An 18508-nucleotide genomic window follows, 5' to 3' on the forward strand; every position below is an offset into this window, starting at 1 on the left:
AGCTACTAAAGGAACTACGTAGCATATTTTTTCAAACTAAACCATGTTAAAGTTATTGGGCCACGTCACAGCCGAAAAAAAGGAATATTAATTAGGATGTGATCATAAAATCATAATATACTCTACAAAAAGAGTAATTACTAATTATAATTATAACTAATTTTGTATAAATTTAGGTCGAGTTGTTTAGTAACTATACAGTAGTTGTATATGTGCTTTTCCTTTTTTCCCCAAATGATGCCAAGTTGCGTGTATTCATAGCACAACCGATAAATGTGGCCAAGTATAGGTTTGAAGGTATTAATGAGTAGCTCTGGGATCAAGGCCACAGGATGGCCACAAGGTGAATAGTGAACATGTGCCTCACAGAGTAGCCACGCAATGAAAGGCTTTATTCTTGAAAAAGGTCAGAGAATTCCTGTGTGCAGTATCTTACCATGTGCTCCAAAGGGTAGAGCTCCCAAATGTCAGGGGCTTCACGACAGAGGGGATGGGAATCTAAGGGCCACCCTTGGCCCCGCTGGCTGCTGTGTGGAAACAGTGTGTTTCCTTCTTAGCCCTTTGAAGGCTCCCTTTTCTCTCCCTCTTTCCCTGCCCCACGGCTGCTATTTGTTTGGACACGACCTCCTAAAGTCACCCACCTACAACCCCCGGCCACCTCCTCTCATTTCCCCACATACACACACACACACACACAGAACAAACCCCACCCTCTCCCACAGTCCGCTGAGTCAATGCTTGTGCAGGAAGGATGCAGTTGTTTTTGCGGGCCTGACTGTGTTGCTTGGATAGTTAGCTGGATATGAGCTATGAACTATTTAAAATAATGAAAAGAACGAGCGGAAAAAGACTGGCCCCGCTCATGCCAAACGTGCCCTCTACTCTGAATGTCTATGATGGTAACAATTACCTACCTGTCAACAGTTGTCCACAAACATGTACCGTCTTGTACTTATCAGATTCAAATACCAAGAGGAGGCTACAATCTCAAGGAGAAATACTAGCCGGTCTTTCAGGTTGCATGAGTCACTAGCGAGTAAATCAACATGATTGCATCTTTGGGAAATTTCTATATTGCAAAATAAAGCAAAGAAAGAAATCACAGGTGAGATGAAGGCCCTGCACTGAGGTAAAAGCACAGAGGAAGTGTTGCGTGCCTGCGAAGTTGCATAAAGAAGAGAGAAGACCATATTTGCACATTTGCGTTAAAGCATTTCAGACCAATCAGTGTTGTTTTGGAAAACACAACAAAGCAAAACATTAAATGGAAATACGAATTTTATTTCACCCATACAAAATAAAATGAACGTTAAAAGTTTACAATACAGTGTCAACTGCCTGTTTGAAAACACTTCATACTGAGATGGACACGTGAATGAGAGCCCCATCTCTGCTTTCAATGGATACAACAAGAACACTCTAAAAAGGATTGTAGGGAGGGTGATGGAAAAAAAAGTTACTCAAAGGCTGAGGGGTGGTCAGAATAGCAAGAAATAAAAATAGGGAGGACAAAAGAGACAACTTTAAAAACAAAAGTCATGGTCAGAGAGTCACATTATGCTTCTCATGGGAATTTCAAGGGATTTTATTAATCCTAAAAATATGGTGGGAGGCTTAGATTTCAGGAAAGATGACCTCGTGAAATAAGGAACACAACAAAAATTTCAATAATTAAACTGCTGGGTTCATTAAACTGTGTTTAGGACTCATTGTCTTGGAGGTTTACAGTTTTCTTGATAAAAATCATGATTTAAAAATAGAGGGGAAAAAACAGTAGTTAGCCAACCTATAATAAAAATACACCTGCTCTCCTGTTTATAATACAGCCTGACAAGTGGACTGTGAGGGAAGTAGCAGTAGTAATACTCCATGACCTCCTTTTCCCTTAGACATGCTCTGATCGCCTTCCAGATACCTACAAACTGTTGCCTCTGTGTGAAAGTCAAAGACTGTGTTAAGGCTTAAACTACCACTTACAGGATTTCCAGCCAACCTGAGGGTGTGAGCAACAATGACTGATATGTTTTCTTTATAAAGTCTACTACCTAAGATTGAGGACAAAACAAAGTGCCAAAAGAAAAAGCTACAAGGGGAAAATGAAATACAACACCTATCCTGTCTGCAGAGGCTCAGGGCAAAAACTGTGACGACTGCTGTTTTTAATATTCAAAATAGAACAACTGACTTGTTAAAAAACATCCTCGGTGGATTCTTTGCTACAATAAAATAAAAGCTTTTTAAAAATGAAAAATTAAAACACAATATACAACCACTCACTATCTCCTGCACTTGTGTCTCTTTCAACTGGCTGCAGTGAAGACTACCTCCATCTTTAGTTTGGAGCAGCTGCTGCGACAACAACTTAAGAAATCAAAAATAACGGTGGAAGAGACTGTGTGTGTGTTTGTGTGTGTGTGTGTGTGTGTGTGTGTGTCTGAGAGAGTGTGAGTGTGTGGTTGGAGAGGAAAGAGGGAAGGCAGAAGCTAAGAATCATAGTCTTCGTCCTCAGGGTGGGTGGTGAAGTCCATAGGATGCGCTATAGCAAGTGGGATGTACTGTTGGGGTGCGTTTGAGCTGTGGAAAAAGTGGAAAATACAACATTAGAGCCATGTCACAGTGGTGCATAAACGACTAAAATGCTGATGTACTTGTGCCTTTTATTTATTTTTAAACATTGTTACTCTGACTATTACTTTTGGACGTTTCCATCTGAGTAACGGCGCCCCCTTCCTGCTTCTGGGTAATAGGTCGTTCTTTACATTTCTAATTAATCAGGTGGCCAGATAATTTGTGAATCCTTAATGATGCTTATATTAGCTGACAGTAGCTGCCGTATCACCATGATGGTTTTCAGTGTTATATTCATGAAAAGCCCAAAATTATTGTGACTGCAGCAAAATCCCACTGGAAGATCCCACTATGCTCAGGGTGGTAAAAATACAGAAAGCCAAAAGGCATAGTTTTTGTCCCATTCAATCATATTACATCAACATTACCTGTTCATGTTACAACAAACCTGTGTCACCAAATCTGGTCAGACTAAAATGGGTAGAAAAAAAAAGCTGGTCAACAAATGTGCCTGTACCTGTGAAACCTGGCTGTTGCCTGCTGATTTGTGCTTGACTGAGATCCGTCCTCCTCGTCGCCATCTGTCTCACTGTCTTCAGAATCATCCTGGTTCCAGCACAAGGAACAAAATAATAAGATAATAATAATAATAATAATAATAATAATAATAATAATAATAATAATAATAATAATAATAATAATAATAATAATAATAATAATAATAATAATAATAATAATAATAATAATAATAATAATAACAAAATCAGACTGTACATAAAACATATCTTTAATTCCACACAGCTTTTGGCCCGTGTGTAAATCAACTCCCACCTCTTGCTCGGACTCTGTGCCAGACAATTTCTTGTCCTTGCTTTTGGAGCCGGCACCACCATTCTTGCGTCCAGATCCTGGTTTTCGACCCCTGTGGGAGGAAACAAAAACAGAATTGACATCTACAAAAGAAGAAAGAAAAAAAAGGTGGAGGAGTGGTTTCTCTTACGGCCATGCTGCACATTACACCCAGAGATGAACTGAAATTTTGCCTAAAAATGTTACAAAAAAAACAGCAACAGATCACAAATAACAAAAACCCGCAGTACAGTTACGTTGGAATGCAAAATAAAAATCAATGTAGGTAATTTCAAAGTGCAGAAAAGTGTCTAACAGTGGTGAAAAATTGTCCAGGAGCCATTTAAAATTAAAGGCCTGCTCCATCCCCACAGCTGAGACTAATGTCTAAATATTAGCAGCTCACAAATTGGATCAGACTGGAATCAGCCAGTGTTTAGTGAAAAGAAGATGTCTTACTCATTGATTTTAGGAGTAATTCTCAGCCAGACTCTCTGCTTCTCTTAAGCCACAGTGGCAGTGTTTAACTTGATAGCCAATGTAATTTCTCCTCTCTAAAATCCTTAATAATTTGTTTTCGCTCTGTGAGGCTTAGGGAAAAAAGCCTTCTGTTACACTGGTTAATTTAGCTACAAAACAAGGCGGAGAAAGTAATAACGCAGCATCGCAACAACAAACATGCAGCTTTAGTCAGCATTAGCTGTTCTTATATCTGCTGTTATATCTGTTGTTGCTTGTGATGAGTGATTCATTTCCTCCTTATAGCAGCGTGGGTGCATGAACTCATTATGAAAGACGACTTAGCTGCTGGAACCTCCAGCAGACCCGAGATTCCTGGCATGAGCACAGATGTGTTGGCTGTTTAATGGTAGTCATGGTAATATACAAACATACCGATTGGTGTTTGTGTGGGTGTGAGCGAGTGGGATACCTGCGAGGGACTTTTTCTCCACCCCCCTCCGCGTGATTCTCTTCGCCCTCACCCTGCATGTCCGGCACAGCTGCCACCAGATCTTTTAAGAAATCAAACTGTTGCTCCAGCTCAATGCACTGCTTTCTGCGCGCGCACACACACACACACACACGCGCAAACAGAGAGATTTCAAATTGCAGTTTTCTACCCAGACATGAAACACATCCTGAGCTTGGTAACATGTCAACCTAATGTCAAACAGAGAACATGATAAATAGTAATTGTATATAGTTTTAAGTACTTTCACAATATCATAGAACTCTGAGGGGTGCACATGACAAATAAATTACAGCCTTTCAGCTACATGTATCCAAATCATCAAGCAGCTGCCTCATATGTATAGACTAGGTTCTTCATTAAAAACAGGGAAACACAAACTTACAGATGTGACGTTGTCATTGTCTTCGCATTCCTGGACTGGGTGACTTGACAGGCCTTTGTAAGCAACGATTCCAAAAAAAGCTCCAGCGCTCTCGCTGGTACATTGGTTAAGGTTTATATACATAAAGTCCTCAATCAAACACACGTACATTGCTATCTGTAACTGCACAGACCACACCGTCATAATGAACATAACAGATTTGAAATTCCTCATCCTTCATCATGTACTTCTCTTGCATTGATTCCTGTCTGCTCTTCCTCAAGCCCCCTCCTCCAGATGACATCATCTGGGTGTGTATGGTTTTAAACATGATTTGCTCAGGACTGTGAGCTCTGTACTATGTGCAGTCAGGAGACCTCGTTGAACATGTTCTGGAAGCTAATAGATGTTTACTACAGGGAAGGCAAAAGAGGCCATTCATATATGTGTACTTCCAGAAACTAGAACTGTGGTAGGGAAATTGAAAATCATCTTCACCTGGTACGTTATCAAGAAAACATTTCAGATATAGCACTGATTATGAGCAAAATATGCAGAGAGACAAGCGTTAGGCTTGAAAGAATACAAATAATAACAGGTACTGCTGCGGCCACTTTGCCTATTTCTTCGTCTGTCTGCATTATCTTCTTAATCCTAGCCTGGAATAAAAAGAAAAATGTTTCCTGTTAAGTCAGACTGTTCAGTGAGTCGGTGCAAGTAAACATCAGTCATGGATTTGCCACATTTACTGCGGATTCAAAGACACCTTACCTTCGTAACTACTTACGACAGAAAACCAGCCAATAAGATAATATATATATCACCACACAAGCAGCCACCTGTTACATTAAGACGTTATAGATTTACTGTGGTCTGTGCGCGCTAAATACTTTGCTCACTGAGTTGAAGAACAGATAAGCTCAAATTTGCAACGTTCAATTTCAGCTAGCTAGCCATGCTAAAAACAACGCACGCTAGTGGGCTCGCAGGCTAACCCACGGCGCAACCGTTAAATGTACTAACATTGGCTTTTAAGTATAGTAACGCTTGTGTAATGTTAACTTTCATTACATAGTAAGCGTGTTCCATCTGTTGCCTGGTTGGTTGTCGCTTTAAGCAAAAATGCCCAAATCCGACTTAGGTTAGCTAGAAAAGTTAGCTTGCTTCGTATAGTTTGCTAACAGGAGCTAGCTAGAACACCGGTTGGTCAAAGTTGGAACTTACCGGAGGGAACCTGGCGTTGTATTTCTTCTTTTTGCTAGGCATAATTAAATATTTTGCGTGGCTAACCGACGAACTCTGTTCAGCAGTATTCCTCTATATCATACATAAATCACCTCCACCGCGCATACGCTAGATAGCGGTAGCCAGCTGGCTAACTGCTTAGCACGGCGTCGTCACCCGTTCCGTGTTGGCCTGGCGGCTCAACCCAGTTTGGTTCCGCAGGGTCGCAGCGCCGCCGCCTTGATACTCCGCAACTTGTTTTAAAATGAGATGTATTAAAGTTGAACGTTTTGCTAATTTCGAACCAAACGCATGTGATGAAAATACTAAATAAAATATTCATGCCTATAATAGGGGAGGACGCCGTCATCTAGCATTGATATCGCTTAACAATAACAAGTATATCAACAATAAATAGACGAAACCACTCTGATGTTAAATATATCACACTAACATATATTTGCTTTATTTGTGACACTTCGTCAAATTAAGGAACCATTTTTATGTTGCGCAAACGCTGCTGCGCTTGTCCGGAAGAACAACATTGCTTACACAGTATCTCAACTTGAGAATCTGCAGGAAGCATTAACTGGCGACAGTTGTTTGGGGCGAATGCTGCCAGCTTTGTTATCTACAAGTAAGTTGTGCCCGTTATAACTTTAGTGGCTATTAACCGCTGAACTCAAATTTAAAGTACGAACTTAATGATAAACGATAATATTTCCAGCTAGCCTCGAATGCTAGCTACAATAAAACTGGAGCCTAACGACTAGCTGACATTTAAATAAGTTCTACCTCTACGTATTTACTCTTCGTTACAGATATAATGTTACATGGTAAATAAACTAAACTGATAGTAGTGCCGTTTTATGTAACAGAGGTTGGACAAACATTGCTACTAAACAGGTAACGCTAAGGTAGCAAGCTAGCTAGCTGCTATAGGTTTTGCTGTAGTATAACCCACGCACTTGTCTCTTAAACATACATTCACACAACACCGCCCTCATTTGACAGAATACCCGGTTTAATTGCCTCGTAGTAAGAGTATTATGGAAGAGGAAGAGAGCCCCGGCGATGGCAAGGTGGACAACCCCTTTGCCGCAGAGACCTATGCGGCCGAAGCCATGGCTGCAGACATGGACCCCTGGATTGTATTTGACTCTAGGAAAACTCCCCGATCCGAGTTTGATAGCTGGCTGGAGAGCAACAGGCCCTCTCAGGTGTACAGGTTTGGTGACGAGGAAGGAGAAAGCAGCCCCGTGGGGTGGATTGCTGTGCTGGGCCCAAACTACTGCCCCAGCACCGGAGATGTCACAGGTCTGCAGGAGAGCTGGGAAAAACTTTTGGACAGCGGCCGTCCTGTCAGCTTCCAGACGGTGAAGGAGCTGGCCCTCAACCACAGAGTACTCGCGGGCAAGTGGCTGATGCATTTAGACTCTGGGTTCAAGCTGGACCGTGCGTGGGAGTGTGTGGCCAGAGCGGCCCTGGATGGCAAGATCTCCATAGTTAAAGTCAGCCCCTACAACCCTAAGGTAGAGGGAAAGCAGGTCATCTGTGCCTATAATCAGAACTTCACTGATGAGAGTGAGGTTGTTAGACTGGACTCTGTTATCCGTGCCACAGGGGTCAAATGTCCCCTCTCCTACAAGCCAGATGTGTACACAAACCTGGGAATCTACCGAAACAACCGCTGGAAGCTCTGTCCAACTATATATGAGAGTAAATTTGACCTGGAGTGTGTGCCCAGGCGTTCCCACATCATCAACAAAGCAACCAATCTTGAAGTAACATAAACCTCAAAATGCGATGACACTTTTGCAGGATGAGTAAATAGAGAGTTAGTCCTTTTGTTATACTAATAGATGCACTAATTCTTGTTTTAAATTTAATTTTCTCATTGTATGATTTTTACATGGTCTAAAATGTTATCTAAAATATTGTGTAAGAAATCTAAGTTTCTGTCTTTAACACAATAACACCTACCTTGGCCTGAAAATCCTTCCAGTGAAAACTTTAATCCAATGAAGCATTGATTTTTGAAACTCAAATCTTTCTCAGTTGGGCTTTTGTTTTGTACTGAACTGTGATTCAAAAGTTGCTAAATAAAAAGTATTTGTTTTGAAAACCAAAATGTGTCTTTCACTTTTATTTATTCACAAACACTTTGGATTTTGACATCATTATGCATTCACAAAGCATATAGTATAGTCAGTATACTGTATCATAAAACCATTATAAATTTATTGTAATATAAGTTGACCTCTGGGTCTGAAAGGGTTCAGTTAAACCGCACCTTATTCTGTGAAATAGTTGCTGAAAGACTGATGAACAAATAATATTGTCAAATAAAATAAAAGATGTGTCAGCCTTCGTACTCTTCTCTGCTATAAGCATGTACTTATATGTAGCTTGATTGGTAGTTATTTACACATAGACCTTCATTTGGTTGATGGCAAATAGTTTTGTTGGGACTCAACAAGGCACCTGGTGTAATCAGTTACTCCTGACCTTCAAAAAAGTAAAACACAGCAATAATTAAAGGACAAATGTATCTTATCTGCATAGACTAAAGCAGGGGTGGGCAAACTTGGTCCTCCAGGGCCGCTGTCCTGCTGGTTTTCCAACTCTCCCTGCCCCAGTTACCACATTACCTCAATCAGGTGTGTTCAGTCAATCAGCAGCTGAAAAAGCTAACTGACACACCTGAGGAAGGTGATCAGCAGGGAGACTTGGAAAACCAGCAGCAATACCGGCCCTCGAGGACCCGGACGGCCCACCCTGCAGGGATGAACTACAATATTGATTTAACGTTGAAACGGACCACAACTCCAAAATAAAAACATACTCAACGTGTTCCACAGAATAATATCACAGGAGAAACATTAAAACAAACCTTTACAGTACTGCTGCTGATGAGACAGTTTGTGAAACAAGCATTTGCTACAAGACAAATCCTCTATCATGTCAGTGGGTGAAATAGTTCATCATCGATCTGAAACGTGGGCTTGAAGTGATAAAATGGGACTGTATTCAGTATTACCGGGACAAAAAGATTCCACTCACTGAATACCATAAATAGTCTTGGCATTTGATGAAGTGGGCAGTTCTGCTACATTTGATCTTGTATTGCCTCGTTTCCTTTTTTGTTTTTGTTAACAAAAGAGGAGTTTTAGTTCTCAAGGCTGAAAGCTGCAGTACAAGTGGCCCTGGGTGAATGTGTCCAATGCAAGAAATGCTATAGACACCTTTTAAGTTGGCTGTCCTGACACAAACCCAGCCTGGCTGTCACTTTGCAAAATGGACATAAGACGATCCTCGTCAGCAGACATTAACTCATCGAACTCATCCAGCATGGCGGGCCGGTGGTTGTTGTTGTTGTTGGGTGGGATGTCCATCATGCCCTCGTTCTGAAGCAAGCTGAGAATGCTATTGGGGTAATTCATCCAGGTGCCTCCTGGGGTGCTGGCAGGGTCAGTGTTCTGGGGTACTGCGCTGTTCTGGGTGGACGAGCTGTGGGGGCCAGTTTGTTGACCCTGGGTCAACGCTACGGCACCGTTTCCACTCTCGCTCATGAGACGGGGGTTCAGAAGGTCCACAAAGTCATCCATGTTTAGGCTGTCCAGGGCTACGGGGGCCTGAGCTTCGGAGAAGCTAGGGAACTCTGGGATGTCATCATCTCCAAGTTGTGCGTCGGACCTGAACTGGGATCCTTGGTTGAAGGAGCTGCTGGCCTGTGAGGGCACGGCGTTTGCCTGGGTGGGTGCAGACACTTGAGCCATGCTTGAAGACATGGCGGGGAAGAATTCATGAAGGTCTGGCAGGTTGATGGTTGGGTAGTCCTGGTTGGCAGCAGTGGTGGTGGTAGAGGAGGAAGTGGAAGAGGCGGAGGACGATAGTGGCACCTGGCCCATCGTGTAAGTTGGCACTGGGGCAGCTTTAGGCTGAGGGCCCAGGTTCAGGCTCTCCATGATCTTCCAAGTTTGGTTAGTTGTTGCCTCTGACTTGGCCTGGACTGAGAAGAGCTGGCCTGGCTGATTGTATGAGTATGAAGGCTGGGGTTTTGCTGCACTGGCAGCAGAGGGCAGCATCACTGTAGAAAATACAAGCAAAAGGGGCAATGAGAAGGTATGAAAAGTATTTAAAATAATAATTGTAAAATGGATTCTACAAGTCTTCAGATGCCTTTATTATGTGAGCAACAAAGTACAAGCTCCAATTTTAGTGTGATTTCATTTTAAAAAGTCCAGTAAAGGGTTAACAATTAGAACCATTCATTTATTCAAATGTTTTCTTACTATCATCATTACTACATCACATATTGTGACCCAGTACGATACAGGTAACTACAATATGTATGTATCCACAGCTCTTGGTATCGTACCTAGTCAACTACCTCCCTCTGCTATAGTGAACAATATTACAGGTTTTCACTAATAGACATTTTGCCCCATTAAGTTCATAGAGAATTTCTGCAGCGGTAAACGTTAATGAAAATGAATGAAAATGAAATTCAAAGCAAACTCACCCGCTGGTACATTCATCGATAGAGGCTTGGTTCTGTCTGCTCTCCTCACTGGGCTTAGGTGTCGCCTATCTTGTGTAACAGACACTGAAATTTCACCCAACATGATTATAAGTAATTGTAACTGAGAGAGAAGAAAGAAAAGCTATTTGCACGTAATATGGCATCAGCGTACCACTGGAAAGCTTTAGGCTCTGGAACATGTCTCCCGTCCGCTTTCTCTTCTCACTCAATCTGTATTCATCTACAAGAACCATTTAGAGACACTCGGAGTTAATTCAATACATTTATCCTTTGCAGAATATCACAGTCTTCAATTACTAACGCAGCTTTACCTGGATCAGACGGCAGGTACTGGAAGTCCATTGGCTCGCTGACCTCGCGGTCAGAGGGCCGGCGGAGCTGCATCTTGACTCTGATGGGCTCTGTGAGGTTAACGTCGCGGTAGGGGGGCGTGCGGAACACGATGGCCACCTGTCTGTGGACGTCCGCCTGGGAGAAGGTTCCCTTCCCCTCCCAGGAGTCCTGGAAGAAGCGCACCTCAATGTCCTCTGCAGGGAAAAATGGGAAATGTGAGAAGACGCTTTCTGATTATAATAGGAGACATGAAAGAATTAACAGGGGCATTTGACTTTTTCAGATTTGCTATGCACAAAAGATCCCAACTTTCCCAGGAGCGTGCGTAACCTTTGTTGCTAGGCAATACAGAGACTGACAATGAAATACATGCTTTATACTTAACATCAGCTGTCAAACGCCAAATAAAAACGCCAATATTTACTGGCTCCCTGCTTTTGTTCAGGATAAAGTCTGCAATCCGGTGCAGACTTCAGGCTTCACAGACTGTTATCCCACAGATATAATGTGCATCCAGCTTAAGCTGACTCATGCTGGTCCTACGCTCCCACCTCCAAAATACAAAGCACACGCCTTAAAGCATGTTTGCCTTCCACGATCAAAGTGCTGTGGGTTTAGCCTTTAATTACTGAAGCTGAGTGATCTTGGGTATTCTGCCTTGTCCATTAGGACGAAATGCTGCAGAGTAAAGTGCAGCCTAAAGAGCTAGACCGGAGTTGAGAATTAAAACTGGCCACAAAGGAAACTGTGTAATGTTCTGCAAACCTTAGCAAAAGTAAAAAAAAAAGAACTGCACAACATGTGAAAATGAGAGGAAATTCTATTTTCTGAGTAGTGAACGCTTAAATAGAGGAAGACGTGTCATGACAGCAGGCGCTCACTGTGAGGATGTGGCTGGCTTGCATTGCGATACGCACGCCAGATAGTGTGACAGACAAGGAAAGCCTGTGTGTGCAACGACTAAATATACCTTCACACTGGTCGTGTGCGAAGTGCGTCGACTGAAAGCAAAGTTTGAGTTAGTTTGCATGGAAACGGTTGCTCACTTCCATAGCCAACAGTCACTTTGCAACTGTGGCATGGTTGAAGGCACTTTAACGCCAACATTGCTTTTGGTTTTGTTTGGGCCTTTGTTTCAACAGCTGATGAAATCACAACAATTACTAATTCTTTTAATTCCTAAAAGAGAAACCATCTACAATCACGTCTTTGCACACAATGATATACGGATATTGTTAAACAAATATGATTAGCAAGTGTAATGAGTCTGAGTTCAGTTTAGAGCCAACAAGTGAAAAAAAAAAGAAAAAGGAAGAAGGAAGGACACAGTTGCGTGTTTTGTCTATGACACTACTGCAAATCATTTCCACTGGGTAACTGAATGGAAGTTACTACAGTGATATATCTGCTAACAATGTCTAATCTTATTTACCATCGTAATTAGTCAGTTAGGTATTCATTTTAGCACAACAAGAGATACTGGTACTGGATTCCTAGGCTGTACAGTCTGTTAAATAATTACCTTATTGTTTTAAGTAGGACTCTTAAGTATTTAAGAGACATACAGAGACAAAAACTTGTCCCCGGCCTCTAAGCTTCAAGTTTCAACATGTCACGTTTACGGTCTCTGTGTAATGTGAGATTTGTTCCTCAGTGGCTTTAAATCAAAGTAGGCAAACATTCCATGAGGTGAGCGAAGACTAGTCCAGTCAGTTTGGTTTGTGTTGGCGAGCAGGTCTTCTTTTTTTTTCTTTCTCGTCTGTTTTTTTGGGGGGTAAGAAGATGATGGCTGTTAAAACATCTCCACTGAAATAAAGTGATTTGTGTATAAACCTGTATGTGATTATTAGGCATGGGTTCTGTTTGGCAAGAAGGCTTTTTCCACTCTAGTCAGGTCAGATGTTTTATTTATGGATTATTAAATATGAAAGCGTAGGTTCGGAGTTGCGCAACGTGATTTAGGTTTCGGTGAAAACATGGCACAGAGCGACACAAAACCGTTGGTGTTTCTTTGGAAACGAAGGAACCAGTCAGCTGCCAAGGCTGACAAGGGGCAGAGTCGCAGAATGAAGCAGAACCGACACACAGCTCGGGCTTTCTGTACCTTTTTGCACTTTGTCACACAGCAGGAAGATTTCGTCTCCTCCTTTGCAGCTTCCAGAGTTGCGGTTGACTCGGCAGATCTTCAGCTCAGCTGTGTTAGGAGCCCCTGCAAGACAGCGCCGAGGCCAAAATGTACACGATGTGGACTGTGGCAAGTCAGTGCAACACGTTTTAAACAGTCAGCATTCAATTACCCCATCTAAATTTCAATGTGTCTGATTGTATATTTTTACAATGTAACTGTTGTAATTAATGGCTTTAATTATCGAAACTGGCCACAGTGAGTATTTTAGTCAAACCAAAAATATAAATAAAGACACTATGTCACATTTGGGAAGTGAAACACACATGTAGACATTCATATATAAATGAAGCATCTTAAGGAGACTGGCTGTCTGACTTATAGTGCAACTAGTTTAAATCTAAGCAAAAACAAACTGGTGGCATTAAATGAGGCAACATATTAAAGATGCACTAAACCACCAAGTGTATTAAAATAGACATTGTCTTGTCTTTAACGTGACATTTCAATAAGCATCAGTGTTGCAAATGTTACTTCTTTTAAACACCTTCCGGCTGACAAGAAATTCATTATACAAAGAGGAACAAAGAGTTTGTGAGGGACTTATTAGCAGCTCCTTCCCAAATGTAGAAACAATAGAACTAGACTTCCAACCGAAAATCAGCAAAAGCCGCAAGTCCACTCACTGTTGTCGTAAATGGGCTGTGACACCACGGGCTCCAGGGGAAACAGCTCCCCCGTCGACAGAGTGATGGACGCCTGGAAGCAGAGCCGGACCGAATTCAGGTCAAACTCCTCCTCCCAAACCTTGGCCTCCGGAACTGCAGCCAAGACACAGCAGGGGAAAGGTGTGGTGCACAGTGAGGCGACACAGCTCAATGCTCGCATCCTGTCGCATCGAGGCGACCAGCGTTTTAACAACAACAACAGTGTGCATGGTCTGGTTATCAACACACACCCACCCACAGCTTTTCACCTGACGCACTGATGCAAAGTCGGTGAATGAAAGAGAAAGTGCTTTTGTGCTGCACTCGTGTGAGCGTGACTACGTACTGTTAAAGGGGTTATTATTAGTCTGCAGCCTGCAAGTGATGGCCTCGTTCACGTCTTTCTTCTTCACACACTGTATGCCCAGGTTCTGAAAACTGAAACAACGCAGTTAGTCACACACAAGGCAGTCAAATGACTATATGCTCTCATACAGTATGAACTTGCCTCAGGCTGTCAGTGACAGTGGGTATTATTAACCCATTAGCCCAGGCTTTACTCCCGTTTCCAGACGTGCTCTTTACATTATGCTTTATTTACAGCTTTATTAAGGAATGAGCTGTAGAGCGGTAAAAGCAAACCAGCAGGAGTACAAAGAATGTGGACTCCAGCAGGTGACCGTGAGCGGGAGCGTTCGGCACCACCGGCCCATGAGCAAGCATCGAACAATCCGGAAGGAAATCTCAAAGTAAGGCCTCTTTATCAGTCTACCATCAGGAAAACACTGCAAAGTTCCAGAGCCACGCCTCAAGTCTCCCAAAGAACACTGCACCCGCTTTGATTTGCTCAAGGGCACATGGGTAACGCAGGCACTCCTTGAAAAAGCGTGAAGAGCGAAAACAGAATTTGTGCTATTGGACCAGAATGGCTTTAATACTGATTTCACAGTGTTATTCCTACAGATCTGAAGCCAAGCAACATCCCTGAGATGAAACTGTTCTATGAAGGAGGGACGGACTAAAATTCCTCAAAGCCGATAAGCAGCTCTGATAAGAAACAGAATCAGAGCCATTACTGCAGTAACCTTTACCACAAAGCAGTTTTTAAAATTATTAAAAAAACAGTTATGTACAGTTATTAAAGTAGATATGAGCCAATTTAAGCGGCCACATATTTACTTTTGCCTGGAGTGAATGTCACAGTGCTTGACGAAGGCCCTGAGTTTAATCTTTTCCACAAAAACTAATCATCACGGTAACTAATACACATTGATGACCTACTGTAATCTGTGTTATTTTAATGGTAGTGGTTTCATCGCTCAAAAAAATATCCATTTTGTATTTTGAATTGTAGCCGCAGGCCTAAACTTGCAGGGGTGAACTCCACTTGCTGTAAATGTTTTACCCGTCTCCAACCTGGCGGCTACATTTACTGAGGAGACAGTAAACACAAATGCTCCCGGCTTTATCTAGGTCACTCCTCAACAACTGCCGCTTTGTCATGACGTGAAACCGCTGCGTCCACCCACCTGTGTATCCGTCTCTCCTGCAGGTCGGCCTCGTAGTAGCCGTGCTTGCAGTCCTTCCCCACCAGCTCGTGGGGGTGAGGCTTGTGTGGCGAGTTCTTCGTCACCAGCGAGATGCGGACACGGAGGGGCCCGCTGTAGTTGTGCACCTGCAGGAGGGGGGTGTCATTCATTTCATTGCTTGCGCTCACCCAGCATAACAGTATCATGTATTACCTGACAATTTTTTCTATGCAACTAATAAATACAAGCAGCAAGTTGGGAACTTCTCCAGAAGAGTTCAAAGGAGTAATAGAACTTTCTGGGAAGAGGGGAAAATACCTACAAGAACCTATTAAACCAGTGCACATGTGGAATGTTTTAGTGCGTTGGCCTTTTATAGTTTACTTATTACACGGTGGCGCGTGATGTCAACTGGACAACAATGATAAAAACGAGAGAGAGAGCGACTAAGTAAAGATTGTCTGGTCAAAGTGTCAATAAGCCCATCCAGGCCTGCAACTACAGACCTTGAATGACTGATGTATCTATTAATTTCTTGCTTTTACCCAATAAACGGCAACTAACCGTGAAGAAGGCTGTTTGGTCTCATCTGAACACTGAACTGGAGAGAGACGCCTTTTGGAGCCGGTTTAGAAAAGTCTTGCTATAAATTGTTCACTGGAACGATTGCAGCACTTAAATTTTAGGATGCGATAAGCTTTATTGATCCCTGAAGAGGAATCCGTCGGTTTGAGGTTTCTGAAATGGAGACTGAAAGAGCAGCGCGCACGTCAACCCATGGAGACATAGCTCCGTCACGGCGGAGTCTCACGCCTACTGATTCTCCCCGACGCCCGCACATTCGAAACACTATCTTCTGCCTGCTCTTGTTCCAAGAGGACCTTTCTCTTATATTTGTGAGGAGGCTTTATTAAAAAGTAACACTGTGACTGGAGTAATGTTGTTTCCTGGGTGAAACCGCAGCCTCGTGTGTTTAGAGAGACGACAAAAAGCTGTGATGAGGCGTTCAGGGACAAGAATGAATGTAGGTCGCCCATGGTGTGTGAGGGTACTGTGGTGGCCGTTTGATCAAATACCACCAAACGACTCCAAGCGGGCTCCAACCCACCTTGATGGCTGGGTGGGTCTTCGTGGTGTCGTTGCTTTTCTCTCCGGGGATGCTGCCGGCCGACCGCCCCTCACACTTGTACCTGAACCTCATCCCTCTCTGCTTTGGCTGCTCGATGATCTCCGTGTAGGGAGCTGCTGGTTGGGGGAAACAGAGGGGACGACGTGACGTGAGCGAAGCCACGTTGTGTCTTACACATGCCAAACACACAATGTCCAGGTTGCGAAACCCCTGTTCTCTCCTTTCACGAGCGTGTTACCACCTCTGTCGTCAATCAGCGGAGCGGCGTGTCGAAATGTCCGAGGTCAATATTGGCCCCGACCCAAACATAATGCTGATCATTTAAAGGAAGAGGCTTCTTACCTGAGTTGAGCGGGGTCATGCCCCATCCATACATGCCTGTGTGGGGGGAGGAAAGAGAAAACTTAGCCACTCCTCTGTTTAATCCCTGGAACAAACAGCAGTTCCCCCAGTTACGATAATGACACCGTAGCAGGGTGGATGACAAAACCCGAAAGCAGCTTCAGCACATATTTGTGGCTTAGTCAGGAGTGTGTCACTAGTGGTGTTGTCAGGGTGGAAATCTACTGGACGACGTAGCGTCCAGGGAGGTCAAAGGACCGGGAGCTTAGCGATTCCCAGCTAAATATAAGTACTTGCCATGAGCCGCTTGCCAAGTCTGGAGAGAAGAAGAAGTAGAGGAAAGCAAACAATGACAGGCAGGGTGTAATATCAGGGTCAAATTACCCGCCTTGTGTGAGCGCAGTATCAGGTTCTCCACTAATGAATTGCTGAGATTCATAAACAAAAGCTGGGCGTGATAGATGATCAGGTGCAAACGGATCCATCTAACATTTAATGGGACTTGTTCTAGTTTTCAGTGGGAGCGAGGCGCGTCCCCAGTTGTAATAGGCCTCTTTCTCAGCAACACGTTAACGCAACTTACTAGGGTGAGGCTCAATTAAAAAAAGTGTAGGATTTCAGTGAATTTTAAATGTGCATTGTGAAGACGGACAAATCCCGAGTAGCAGCAAGTGAGTAATAGTAGCGCAGTGTGAGAAAGTGGATGCTGTGAAAGTGAAAGTACAGCGCTAGTTTGGCTTTTATTAATCATTCAAGGCACTATTATCATAACACAGCTGAAGCAAAACGGATGTTTATGTCAATCACCTCTAATAACTGATAATTATAATTAGCGATTCCTATGAAAACCCCAATTACGATCTTTTTAGCGATTTCTATTAAATGCAACAATGAGGACAGACATTAGAATACCATTGGGAGGTTTCTACCAAATCAAAATGTTCGCCTGAGATGTTATGCATTAAAAAAATCTATTCTCCGCACAGACTGCGCGAAGATATGGCAAATCATTTCCATAATTTCCACCTCGTACAGTGGAGGTGGGCGGACGCCAGCTCTCTGGACCAATTACAATATGGACGCTTTTTATTGAAACGTTGCCTGGCGAGTGACACGATCGCCTAAATTAGGAGAAGGAATCCACAGCGGCCAACAAAAGTTTAGATTTTGAAACTATTTCGCGCGCGTGTTACAGTAACTGACACGCATCAAAATGTCCGTTCAACGGAGTTTAGCTGGTTCAGCAGCGGCGACCCAGGAAATCCATGAGGTGGACTGAACCCGACGGGCCTCCGCGCGGCGCGGCGCGACGCGGCGCCGTTCGACCCGTCCGCGCCGTGGACGGAGCGGCCCGTTCAGTGAGCGGCACAGGCCGGTGCACACCTGCGTAACAACACCCCGATCGCTGAAGTCTCTCCCCCGTACGTTTGAACGCCACCCGAGAACAGCGGACCCCCTCCCGCGAGCGAAGCCCGACGGCAGCGGGGCTTTCCCCTGCGCGCAAAACAACTCCCTGTGCAGTCGAACCTCCACCGTCTGCGAGCAGGACAGTGAACGCGGCGTCACTTACCAGCCATGGCTGCGCCCGCGACAGACTCGCGCCACCTCGTCCACAGCCCAGTTTTGTGCGCGTTGTTGTTGTTGTTGTTGTTGTTGTGTTTTAAGCTACAAACGCGACTCGGGGCCCCGTAAGAACTTCTTGACAGAGCAGTTCTGTCGCCTCCTACGCCCCACCCACCGCTGAGGTGCCGCGAGCGCACGCGGTAAAGCGCGACGCACGAGCAGCGGCTCGCACGGAGCTTCCGGTAGGAACGGCGCCGAA

At 43.7% G+C, this 18508-nt stretch overlaps 3 protein-coding genes across 6 annotated transcripts; 1 reads left to right on the top strand and 2 right to left on the bottom strand.

Moving 5' to 3' along the window:
* Window positions 1-1260: 1260 nt before the first annotated feature.
* On the bottom strand, window positions 1261-6168 carry drap1 (DR1-associated protein 1 (negative cofactor 2 alpha)). 2 transcript variants are annotated; one of them, XM_029143133.3, is made up of 7 exons: window positions 5976-6168; window positions 5338-5410; window positions 4773-4866; window positions 4349-4474; window positions 3400-3490; window positions 3086-3174; window positions 1261-2574 (listed from the first exon to the last, which is right to left on the bottom strand). In XM_029143133.3, the coding sequence occupies exons 1-7, from the start codon at window positions 6015-6017 to the stop codon at window positions 2484-2486; spliced, it is 606 nt and encodes a 201-aa protein (XP_028998966.1). In that variant the 5' UTR covers window positions 6018-6168; the 3' UTR covers window positions 1261-2483. The 2 variants fall into 2 exon arrangements, with proteins under 2 accessions (XP_028998966.1, XP_040924047.1); XM_041068113.2 differs by lacking the exon at window positions 5976-6168 and adding an exon at window positions 5523-5660.
* Window positions 6169-6460: 292 nt separating this feature from the next.
* c2h11orf68 (chromosome 2 C11orf68 homolog) lies at window positions 6461-8900 on the top strand. Of its 2 annotated transcripts, none has more exons than XM_029143131.3 (2): window positions 6461-6612; window positions 6990-8900. In XM_029143131.3, exon 2 carries the CDS (start codon window positions 7025-7027, stop codon window positions 7766-7768), a length of 744 nt encoding a protein of 247 aa, XP_028998964.1. In that variant the 5' UTR covers window positions 6461-6612; window positions 6990-7024; the 3' UTR covers window positions 7769-8900. The 2 variants fall into 2 exon arrangements, with proteins under 2 accessions (XP_028998964.1, XP_028998965.1); XM_029143132.3 differs by having other exon boundaries at window positions 6464-6612; window positions 7015-8900.
* rela (v-rel avian reticuloendotheliosis viral oncogene homolog A) lies at window positions 8107-18422 on the bottom strand. 2 transcript variants are annotated; one of them, XM_029143127.3, is made up of 11 exons: window positions 18257-18422; window positions 16687-16722; window positions 16324-16457; window positions 15216-15361; window positions 14033-14124; window positions 13666-13800; window positions 12959-13063; window positions 10833-11048; window positions 10673-10741; window positions 10501-10584; window positions 8107-10065 (listed from the first exon to the last, which is right to left on the bottom strand). In XM_029143127.3, the coding sequence occupies exons 1-11, from the start codon at window positions 18261-18263 to the stop codon at window positions 9224-9226; spliced, it is 1866 nt and encodes a 621-aa protein (XP_028998960.1). In that variant the 5' UTR covers window positions 18264-18422; the 3' UTR covers window positions 8107-9223. The 2 variants fall into 2 exon arrangements, with proteins under 2 accessions (XP_028998960.1, XP_028998959.1); XM_029143126.3 differs by having other exon boundaries at window positions 16324-16460.
* Window positions 18423-18508: the final 86 nt, after the last annotated feature.

The sequence above is a fragment of the Betta splendens genome, chromosome 2 (genome assembly GCF_900634795.4).
Source record: "Betta splendens chromosome 2, fBetSpl5.4, whole genome shotgun sequence".
Classification (NCBI taxonomy): Eukaryota; Metazoa; Chordata; class Actinopteri; order Anabantiformes; family Osphronemidae; genus Betta; species Betta splendens.

Coding starts and splice junctions, on each gene's coding strand:
- drap1 (XM_029143133.3), bottom strand. CDS start 6,017: ATGCCTAGCAAAAAGAAGAAATACAACGCCAGGTTCCCTCCG. Junction 4,475..4,772: donor ACAATGACAACGTCACATCT/GTAAGTTTGTGT, acceptor GTGCGCGCGCAG/AAAGCAGTGCATTGAGCTGG. Junction 3,491..4,348: donor GGAGAAAAAGTCCCTCGCAG/GTATCCCACTCG, acceptor TTCCTCCCACAG/GGGTCGAAAACCAGGATCTG.
- c2h11orf68 (XM_029143131.3), top strand. CDS start 7,025: ATGGAAGAGGAAGAGAGCCCCGGCGATGGCAAGGTGGACAACCCCTTT.
- rela (XM_029143126.3), bottom strand. Junction 15,362..16,323: donor AGACCCACCCAGCCATCAAG/GTGGGTTGGAGC, acceptor CCCCTCCTGCAG/GTGCACAACTACAGCGGGCC. Junction 11,049..12,958: donor GTGTGACAAAGTGCAAAAAG/GTACAGAAAGCC, acceptor TTTTCCCTGCAG/AGGACATTGAGGTGCGCTTC.